Source organism: Thunnus maccoyii, chromosome 14 (assembly GCF_910596095.1).
Source record: "Thunnus maccoyii chromosome 14, fThuMac1.1, whole genome shotgun sequence".
Classification (NCBI taxonomy): Eukaryota; Metazoa; Chordata; class Actinopteri; order Scombriformes; family Scombridae; genus Thunnus; species Thunnus maccoyii.
This window is the reverse complement of record NC_056546.1, coordinates 22197983-22209519: the sequence shown is the minus strand read 5'-3', so window position 1 is coordinate 22209519 and position 11537 is coordinate 22197983. Positions and strand designations below refer to the sequence as shown.

Sequence of the window (11537 nt, the reverse complement as noted above, 5' to 3'; positions counted from 1 at the left end):
AAACCTACATCTCCCAAATACATAGTGAGAATGTTCCTGTTTTACAATTGAACAATCAATTTCTTGCTAAATTTTACAGCATCAACTTCCATAGATTTACAGGGTACATTATGTATTAAGTGCTTTTAGACCGCAATCATCTTTGAAAACAACTTTTGTCAATAAAATGGAGAGAAGTTCAAACCACATGTGGCCTGCTGGTCTTTTGTTCTGGGGTTTTGCGGAAATTCCAAGAAAAATTTCTTCATCATATGTACGTGTTTGTTTTTTGTGTGTTTGACATTTATATCAAACCACAGTTTCAATTGTTCTGTTACAGTCAGTGGTCTAAATCAGCGAAACACTTCTTCATTATTCTTTCACTTCTTCTTACTCCTTGTTATTCCAGTAAGAGTAAGACAAGTTGGAGAATAGTTATCACCCAGTTCCCTACCGGAATGGAAAGCATATCTTTTTCATCTGCTGTAAATCTGCTAGTTGTGTGTTCAGAGATGTTTTCCTGCACTCAGTTAGATTACCATCAGGGCAAAACAGATAATTACCTTAGAAACTGCATGTTTATTATACTGTATGTATTACTAACCTAACAATTATGAATGATACAGTAGTAGTTCATTTCTATTGTATTATAGTAATAGAATCTATTGGAGTAATTATGTATTATAAAATATAGTTATTTGCTGTATAATTGTTATAGGTAATACAGTTATTTTGGTCTGTGTGGGTTCTCATATCTGTACCTTTCCTTTCATACACAATATGAGCTTTTATGTAAACTGTAGTGGCGTCGTTCAGGATTTAAAGGTTTGTGTAATATATGAAATGCAATGTGATGTGCTCCAAAGGTTGTGCTGAGACTAGAGTGAGAAATAAGGAATACAAAAATAAAGGATAAAAATGTAAAATATATAAGTTAAAAATCTCATTGCACATATGTCACAGGTGCAAATATCATGCTGCACCTGCAGTTCATGCAAGAGAAACTGCTCACCTGACTGCTAAACCAGAGTTTACAGTTTACTTTTCTGAGCTCAGCCATTAACCATTTTTTCTATTTCTCTCCCACTCTTTAATTTTAAATAAATAAAATGTATGTACAATCAAAGGCGTTTAAGGCGCTGCAGTGTACATGTCACTCTGCTAAGAGAGTCATTTTCCGCTGAGTTTCATGTTACTTTTTTTTTTTTTAATTAATTTATGTAAATCAGTATTAACTTTTTTCAAAATCTGTGTAGACATGTTGCTAAAAGATGAACAGCCTAATGTCAATCTATCACAAAAATATTGGTGTGATATTAAAAACAAACTTCATTTTTCACAGCATTTAAACTTTTTTTAATATGAATTAAATGTATATCTCATCTATATAAACAAATCTGTATGAAAAAGAACGTACATACATAAAATAGTAATACAGTACATATTACAAAGGTCAGGAAATATATTAAGCAGTATTCAATATAAACTATACAACGGGAAACATTTAAGAGCAGTCAAAATTAGATCATACTTTGTACAAGGAGTGTGCAAATTAATGTCCCATCAGTGGAACTTCATATACTGGCAGAGAGAAAGGTTTGTTAGTTCTTCTCTAGACAAAATAGAAAATTGAATGTATCGAGTTGAAGGCAGCTTTCAGCCCTGTGTGTCTCAGTCTGATAATATCAGCGAGAGTGCAAAAATATACAAGTATAACACAAAGCTACAGGTCAGCAGGGGTCACTGTGAACTCCCCTCAGTAATGGCTGAGCTCCTCTGAAGGAGGAGGGAGGTGGTAACTCTCATCCCCTCCGATGTAGGCACTGATGCCGCTGCTTTGGCTCCCCCACTCGTAACCGTCAGCCGCCAAACTGTCCAACAGAACAAACAAATCCATGACAAATGGTGTCCTTTTGACTTTGTCTCATTCATATTAGATCAGGGCAATGTTTCATTTTTACCTGGCTTGGATGTTCTGAGGCATGACGCTCCATGCCAGGTCATCGTCGCTGTCGTAACGGCGTGGGTTGTCAAAGAAATAAGCCCTAGAGGAGAAGACATGACCGGGAAGCCCAGAGCCACTCTGCATGGACAAGATGGACACAAACAAGAAAATAAATGTAACATGTCCAGTGTTTTCATAGGGAAAACATAATGGTAACTGCTTACAAAACCTTTAAACATTTAAGGCAGTAGTTCCCAACCTTGTTTGCTTTATGATTCCTTAAAATGAACCAATATCTACTTGCAACCCCTTATCACACATTTCATATATCTATGACTTATGAGCAATTCTACCAAAGAGTGTGTTTCATTTTTAGATGAAATGGTAAAAAATATCCAGTGTTTCACAAGAAAAACATGGTTAGAGAAAATCCAAACAAAAAATAATTTTGTGTGGCAGAACTATGTTTCATCTGCTTTCCTGTTAATCATTGGGAGGGGGGGTTGGGAACCACTGGTTTAGGGTAATTTGTTGGCTCACTCTGTCTAGGTTGGGCTGCCGAACTCTGAAGAAGAAAACTACAAGAGACGTGGGGAGCAGCTCCCACACAAACAAGATCACCCCGAAGACGATGTAGCCTGCGTCGCCCAGAGTCAACTGTAAATCTGCCTGAAAAAACAAAACAAAAAAACATATCATATTACTATACAGTATCCCAACAGGCTGCTCTTTCACCCAATGATAGATTGTTAAAAGAGAAGGTGGGGAATTTTTCCTGGTGGTAATCATCACGACAAAGCAATCAACCAACCAGCTTTCTGTCAGATTTCATGACAAAACTGCCTGAAACTTGAGCCAAAAATGTAGGTGGGTAGATCACATTACACCTGACTGACTGGTCTGAACAGTCAACCACTGCTCTAGGAAAAAGCATTTCCTTTTTCCCCATGAATCATCAAAATACTTTGGAGTTCTGGTGGCTCACCTGGTCTGAAACGTTGTACCAGTCAAAGTCAAAGGAGTTAATACTCTTGTTTGAGAGTCCCAGGACGACCAGATTGTAGCAGGCCCTAGATGCGTACAGAAGGATGACGATGGCTCCTACAACCGTCACCTGACACACTGATGTTCCCTGCACAGTTTGAAGAGTTTCAGTGAGACATGTAATCTGATTCAAAGATCAAAACTACATGGGAACTGAAGGTAGTACTGGCTGTGCATTACCTCAGTACCCATCTGTCATTTTGTCAGTGTGAAACAGCACACATAAAAGATGGCGACTCAACTGTACCGATCTTCAAGCTTGTGCATGCACACAAAATACCCAGTCGTGCAACAGAACAACACTGCGTTGCTAGGGAACAATCACTGTGTACGGAGCATAAATTACATGGAGAAGTGCTTCTTCACACAAGGGTGCTATATACAGCACACAACACCTTTTGATGTGAGTTACAAAATGACCATCAAACACAAACCGTTGATTTTAGAAAGTGTTGCTACAGCTGGTCTTGTTTGATTTCCACTATGTCTTTCAAATGTTAAATCACAGTGCTGCAAATATTTCTCACCTTGGATTCCAGGTAAATGTTGGCCAGCGACATCTTAGCGATCTTGTACAGACAAAGGGAGAGCGAGATGGCACACAGGACAAAGAGCGTGTCGTTGATCGCGACCCTCACCAGTACAATGGTGTGGGCTTCTGCAGAGGACATCCTCACCAGGAGGGCGCACACTAAGTTCACAACTAAAAACACCAGGCTGATAAACAGGAAGAGCAGGTACAGTGGCAGCCTGCAGGTCATGAGAATAGAGAAATATATTATATGAAAATTTCTGTTCAGATTTGTTATTTGGATTATTTAAACTAGGTTAGGGTTTCCTAGTCACCTGGTCTTACCTGTATCTCAAAAGCTCCGGTGCATATTTTGACTTTGCCTTGAAAATGACCTGTCGAGCGAAAAGAAAAAAAAGTGCATCATGCAAATGCGTCATGCTCTTTTGCTTGCCCATTTTCACTTCTCTATTCTCGCTCTAAGAAAAGCAAGACATTCTCTTGAAACAGGAACTTCACAGCTTTAAACGACAGACACATTTTCTGAGACAACACAAGCTATAAAGCTTTGTGACTCACTGTCAACTCGCAACTGACGCTCAAATCAGTACAAGAGGATTATGCTAAAAATAAGCATTAGGTAAATGCCACAGAAGCTATTATTTGATATTTGGATTATATAAGCGAGATGAGGAATGATTCACTGCATCACATGTTATATCTGATATGAATATAAGTATATTACACTGATAGCAAGGTGTAATATTTACCAGACAGATCATAAATGGTCCTCACTATTAGGTGCTGTTAAAATCAGTGACTATTAGAGTGTTATATTAGATGTAATGGATGTAACAGGTAGGCCTGGGCCATAACTCTGAAATTTAGGGCTGCAACTAAGAATTATTTTCATCAGTAATTAATCTGACGTCTGTGGCCTGAATGCACGGGGCCAGTCTTAAGACTCTCCGAGCGTAGGATGCAGCTTACAGTTTAGTTAAAGAGAGGGGTGCAGCGTGAGCGACTTTAATCTCTTGTTTTATTAGTTTTCAGGGGGAGAGATCTGGGGTGGGGGTGTGTATGGGGTCGCCATTGGGAGGGTGATGGGGGGGATACAGGAGTTTGATGATTGTTAGTTCTCCATGATCACACAAGCTTACTTTGTATGTGTATGTGTGTGCTATAGGGGGGGCGAGGTGGAGATGGAAAAGGGTGAAAATGATAATGTAATTAATCAATTATTTTGTCAATTGAAAATAGTGAAAATTGACCATCAAAATGTCCCAGAGCCCAAACTGTCATATTCAAATTGTTTTCTTTGTCTGACCAACAGCCCAAAGACTAAAGATATTCAGTTTACTATCAAGCAAATACTCATATTCCATACGATGAGAACTGTGACTTTTAGGGCTGCTAATAAACAAATATTTTCATTATTGATTCACCTACTAATTATTTTCTCGATTAATCAATCAATTGTTTAGTCTATAAAATGTCAAAAAGTAGTAAAAATAACTCCAATCCTGGATTCGTAGAGTCCAATGTGACATCTTCAAATGTCTCTTATTGTGCGACCAACAGTTCAAAAGATATTACATGTAAAATTATATAAAAAAGAAAAAGCAGCACATCACATTTGATAGGCTGGAATCGACTAATTGTTTGGTGTTTTACATGACAAATGACTGAAAAGATTAACGGATTATCAGAATAGTTACGCCAAATCATTTTCTTTCGACTGACTAATCGACCAACTGTTGCAGCTCTATCCATTTTTCTTAACAAATGGCTTAAAACAGTTGATTTATTATAAAAATCAGTGCTTCATTTTCTATTGATTGACAGATTAATTAACTAATCACTTCAGTTCTAGTGTAATTGTGTTGTTCTGATATACAGTATCTTCTTATGAGCTATTTTTACTTTACACAGTTCATTGCACATCATCAGTTTGATCATGTTAATGTGATTTTGCTTAAATTTGCCATATCCTGATATATATCACTAACTAAAAAACATTCTTAATCATGTGATATTAATTTTGACCATACTGCTCAACTCTAGTTGCATGGCTCTCCAGGTGGGACTCTCATTTGAACATGATCCAGTGTTGATCAACATATGAGACTGTATAATCTTGTTCTGTGCCATTTTATTCTTTTACTGGCAGCCCACAGCCATTTTACACTTTAGGATGCCAAAAGGTTTCAGCCTCTGGTTCAAATGAGGACATAGTATGTTTGACTAAAAGCTGAATCTCTACAGATCTCTTGAAATTCAACAACCATAACAGTGAGCTCAGAGAGGTGCAGAGAAGTGACACACATAACACACCACATGACGCCTAGGGCCAGGATAAACAACTCACCTGTGCAAAGTAAAGGTTCATGAGACTGAGTGTGAAGAACTGCAGGCAGACGGGGAAGCAGTAGAGCAGCCAGAATGGAAAGGGACCCAAAGTGTTGGCTGTGATGAAGTTCTTGAAGTAGAAGGAGAAGAGCACGGTGCGCAGGGCCGACCATAGCAGACACAGGAACAGGAACACAGTCTGGTAGCTGAAGCGCTTGTGTCGGTACCGTAGGACCAGCCAGAGCTGGACGTAGATGAAGATGAAGAGCAGGGAGTAGAAGACGGTGTACACCACAGTCAGGCCCAACGTGACGTAGGGGGGCACGGCCGGGCTGAGAGTAGGCAGAGGCAAAGGCAGGGACTGGTCCATCGGCGACGGCTCATTCTCCTCCACCAGGGCCTCCATGACCTGCGCTCCCTGGCCGGGGGAGGAGGGAGCGGAGCGGGGTGGGGAGAGGGGGACTCTGCCGGTGTTCGCCGCCGGTCTCAGGCTTCACAGAGCCAGCCTCCCTCCCGCTGTTTGCCCGGGCTACAGCTCTGCACAAGGAGACGGCTCTCACGCCCGGCAGAGGAGAGGTGAGAGCCGCGGCAGAAAGAGGCTGAGAGAAAAGTCTGTGGTTAGGGCTGTCAAGAAGAGGGAGAAAAGGGAAGCAGCAGGGAGAAAACAAGTCTAACTTCCTGCTGCAGCGCCGAGCGAGCCAGAGACAGCCGGAGAGAGAGGCACATGATCAGTGATGAGAATGAGCCGTTTGTCCGGAGCAGCAGCGGGCAGGAAGCTGCAGAGAGCTGCAGCCAGGAGCTTACAGCCAGGACAGGCCGGCCCCCGCCTCGTTACGTGACGGTACGCATCAGCTGACGCACGCTACTGTACCTTTAACCCTGTGATGGAGCTTCCCACCACAGCACTGCTCCCAGGAGAGCAGCTCACAGCTCTTACATGTGTTTACGTTCATTTTGTTAACGTTCATGAAGAAAAATCACGTTCATCATGAAAAGTAACTCCACTTCAGATCATTTCACCAGTTCTTAGACAATCTAGGCAGCTTGTTAAATACAGTTGATATATTTAAGTGTTAAAAACTTTTTTTTTAGCAAAGTACTTGAGAGGATATCATGCATTGTATCAGAAAGTTGCTGTGAAAGTATTATAAAGATTATGAAATGCTTAAAGGAGTAGTCCAGTAATTTACTACTGCACTTCCCTAAAGTTGGGGACACTTGCAGGGCCGGATAAACTTACTGGGGGAGCCCTTGAGCAAAAATGAGCCTTGGGCCCCACCCCTTACCCCATGTTCCCACACTTGTAAATTGATTAAAATATAATTTATTCAAGATTAAACACTATGAAAGCATAATGTCAACTGAAATCTTAAAGATATTAAAATTGGGGAAAATGAGAAAAAAGTCTATAGAGCAAAAGTTGCTGGTAACTACAAAATTAACTTAGTTGGAGGTGACCTTGTCATTTAAGATGTCCTGAACCATGTAAACATATGTGACACTGTCTCACTTCACTGTCAACTATCAAATAAAGAAAATAAATGCCAGAAAGATAAATTAAAAAAATTATAGTCAGATAAATATACCACAAATGTTTTCAGTAGTAATTCATAAATAAAGGATCCTTAATCATGCCATTTTATTTATTAAAATTGTATTTTAATGTATTAAAACTAGCTTTTAACACAGGGTCCTTAAAGCTCTTATTATTTTTATATTTTATTTTATATTAATCAATTAATCAAATTGCCACAAAGTGAACCTGGGGTCTGTGGCCCTGCAGCAGTTCCCTGCTTTACCCAGTTGGTAATCCAGCCTTACCAGGAGATAGATGTTAAAATGGTAAATGAACGGTCAAATTGAAACACATCCTGGCTTTTAGACCCCAGTATGAATCAACCTCCAAAAATACTGGATCCCACAGTTCATTCATAATGCAAATCAAAAGCATCTTTTATGAGATACTTTCTATTGGTAAACACACATGTCTTTCAAACTCAACACCCTCAAATTGTAACCACGATAACATCATCAGGGTTATTATCTCAGACTTTAGGAAGCTCCTCCAGAACCAGAGAAGATAATATACAACTGTTTTCACAGGCTGTGTAGTATGACATAAACTGATCTTCATGTGTAAAATTGCTGCAGTTCTCCTTTAATTTTAACCAAGAAAATGTCAAGGCTGGTTAGAATATCAGGAACTTAAGTAATCTGCACACAAACCAAAGTGAAGTTTGTTATGGTCTGAGTGTTTTTTGTTTCACAGGACTGGGTCATGTGAACATGAGAAAGGCCAAGGATGGAGGTCACTCTAGCTCACCTTTGACTGCTGTGACACATTAATCTTTCCTCACATAGGGCCACCACCACCCAGGCACCACACCAAACAGGATGCTGTCATCTGCAGTATTTCCCTTCTGGCTGTGAGACTTTGAATAGCCACATTACCATAGATACAATATTTTGCCTGGCTTCTAATGTGTAAAATGCAAAAATGAATGCAAATGCACGTTGTGTCACATATTTGTGTTGACTGAAGACACTATAATTGCTAGAATAAAGCTGAGGACTTTTCCAAATGAGTTGTAGTAATCACAAAATTAAAGATTTGGTCAAAGAAATGAATAAATTAATGAATGTGACACAAAATATTTAATACAGATCCCTTAGCCAGGCACCAGCCTTCTAACACACATCTCGCCCACATCTCTGGTTTTGTCAGTGAATCAAAAAAAATATTAATGGAGTGGTGATGAAATGGCACTTCAATCTGATTACTAGGCTACAGTTTCCTGCCAAAGACACATCAGATCACAGTCGACTGGTTCCCTGGCAACACGGTCAGAGAAAACAGAGTCACGCAAACACTAACAAGTCACAGCTAATAACATCACTGGCTCGAGGGTAAATATCCCATCATCATCCACTGAGAGTTCAACAAGGGCACAGTGTGTATCAGCATTTAACTCAAGTGAATACTGACTTGACAGATATATATATATACACTCACTGGCCACTCCATTAGGTACACCTGTGCAATCTAATGTAATCCAATACAACAGCTCTGCCATAAATTCTACATTTAGCTTATTCATTTTCAGTTTTTGTTGACATTGTCAGAAAGGTGAAAATTCTACTTAATGTTTATTATTAAGGTCATAGTGGGTGGTATAGGTGTACTGGGGTGCATATATACATGTGTATGTATATACATGTGTGTGTATCAAGAAGATGGCCCCCAAAGATGAACTGCTAAGTGAATACCTCAGGCAGCAGAAACCCGATGATGCAGAGGAGGAGGAGGAACCATCATGGAGGGACAAGCCCCTACACGGCATGTACCACCGACAGATAGAAAAAGTAGCTGATATCAAGAAATCCTACCAGTGGCTGGAAAAGGCTGGACTGAAGGACAGCACAGAAGCACTAATCATGGCAGCACAAGAACAGGCACTCAGTACAAGATCAATAGAGGCGAGGATCTACCACACCAGACAGGACCCCAGGTGCGGGCTGTGCAACGATGCTCCTGAGACAGTTCAGCACATAGTGGCAGGGTGTAAGATGCAGGCAGGAACAGCGTACATGGAACAACATAACCAAGTGGCTGGCATAGTGTACAGGAACATCTGCACTGAGTATGGGTTGGAGGTCCCAAGGTCACAATGGAAGACACCTCCTAAGGTGGTTGAGAATGACCAAGCCAAGATCCTCTGGGACTTCCAGATCCAGACTGACAAACTGGTGATGGCTAACCAACCGGACATCGTGTTGATCAACAAACAACAGAAGAAGACAGTAGTGATAGACGTAGCTATCCCAAGCGACAGAAACATCAAGAAGAAGGAACATGAGAAGATCGAAAAATACCAAGGGCTGAAAGAGGAGCTAGAAAAGATGTGGGGAGTGAAGACAACAGTGGTGCCAGTGGTAATTGGAGCACTGGGGGCTGTGACCCACAAACTGGGAGAGTGGCTCCAGCAGATTCCGGGTACAACATCTGAGGTCTCTGTCTAGAGGAGCGCAGTTCTAGGAACAGCTAAGATACTGCGCAGAACCCTCAAACTCCCAGGCCTCTGGTAGAGGACCCGAGCTTGAGGAAGACAACATAATGTTTTCTTTTGTGAGTAAATTTCACTTAAATTAGCCCTCACTACTGTAATTCAAATATCTGTGTAATATTTTGTTATATAATAAAATAATCAAACACATATTTTGTACAGTATCTGATGTAAATGTATCTATGTTCAATTCTGCAAACCTTTTAATTCCCTGGAGAGCATATTCAGAAACCAAACCACAAATGCAAGCTTCACAAACTGACCAGGAGATGGCACTTTCACACTGTATTATGGTTGTAACACCTGGAGGGATCCAGGAAGGGAGAAATCTTCTTCATGACTTAATTCAAGCTAGAACATAGGATATCATCAATAAAAAGAACAATAAAAAGTGCAAAATACAATAGGTTGAATGTTCAATGCATGAATTCACTTATATACTATATTTTCTTTCCAAAATGTTATGATATCCGTTTGGAAAACATCACACTACATTGAATATTTTGAATTCTCTTTTCAAAAAAAATAAACTACTAGTAGTTTAAATGTAAATGTCTTACAATGGCTGCTAATGTCCATACTAACAATTACTGCTCATTTAGTGGCATCATTTACCTTAATTGGTGACTATTTATGGAAGCAAAGAATTGTCTTTTTGGAATTGAATTTTGGAAACAAAGATATATAAAACTCCAGGCATAATCTCGCGCACATGCTGATTTAATGAATGCTATTCAAATCATCATAATTTACAGTGTTGTTTACTAGTCAATTCAAGAAAAAGAAAAAGTAAAAAACTTGCATCTCATCTGTGTCCTATTTAGAGTCTTGACATGAAACCACTTGGGAGCTGTAACTGCTAACACCAGATTGAGAAAATGTCAAGTTCAAATGATATATTGTCCAACAATCCTGCAAATTCTAATATGTTGAGAGCAGATATAACAAATATTAAGGTTGCTTATACTTTGTTTTATCAAAACATGCAACAGCAAGATAAAGCCCTAGCTGATGTTACAGCATTCACTACACTGCGCGATTGTTTGAGAAGAAACTCGTCTTTGAGCCCTACCAGTAGAGGGGCTAAAAATGGAAAGTTAGACCTGAGGGTGATTCTTAAGAATGGGCCATGGTTTCATAATAATCACAAGGATGTTTCCCCCTTGGAAGCATAAATGTGCCCTGCTCATTTCACTGCAATCTGGCCATTATATCTTGTGTGAAAAACGACATTTTGGCCTGAGGGTGGTGCAAGAGGGAGGCTCATGGAGAGTCTAGAAGTAGAAGTAGAAATGGCTCATTCCCGGGGGGAGCATTAACATGCTAAGGATCTTTAGTGTAGTGAAAATCTTGGCCTGATGGGATGGTGTCAAAAGGTGAGGGGGTCACCAAAAACTTTATGATCCATCATCAGGGGATAATAATAATTCATATCAGTTACAATGGAAAGTTAGGCATTGATTTGGAAATCAGCTGTTACACTAATTACTAAAAATACACTGCCATGGATTACTGTGTAGGTCAAGGAGACATTTTGAGCTAATGGTAGCACCACACAAAGGTCAGATGTCACCAGAAATCATTAGGAATCACAGGGACCATGAATACCCATATTCACATTTCACTGCAATGTGGCCAGTAGTTG

The 11537-nt window shown here is 39.9% G+C and overlaps 1 protein-coding gene across 1 annotated transcript; it reads right to left on the bottom strand.

Moving 5' to 3' along the window:
- Positions 1 to 1311: 1311 nt before the first annotated feature.
- gpr137ba (G protein-coupled receptor 137Ba) lies at positions 1312 to 6637 on the bottom strand. Its single transcript, XM_042432706.1, has 7 exons — positions 5848 to 6637; positions 3825 to 3874; positions 3496 to 3718; positions 2910 to 3056; positions 2465 to 2593; positions 1941 to 2062; positions 1312 to 1850 (listed from the first exon to the last, which is right to left on the bottom strand). The coding sequence occupies exons 1-7, from the start codon at positions 6232 to 6234 to the stop codon at positions 1736 to 1738; spliced, it is 1173 nt and encodes a 390-aa protein (XP_042288640.1). The 5' UTR covers positions 6235 to 6637; the 3' UTR covers positions 1312 to 1735.
- Positions 6638 to 11537: the final 4900 nt, after the last annotated feature.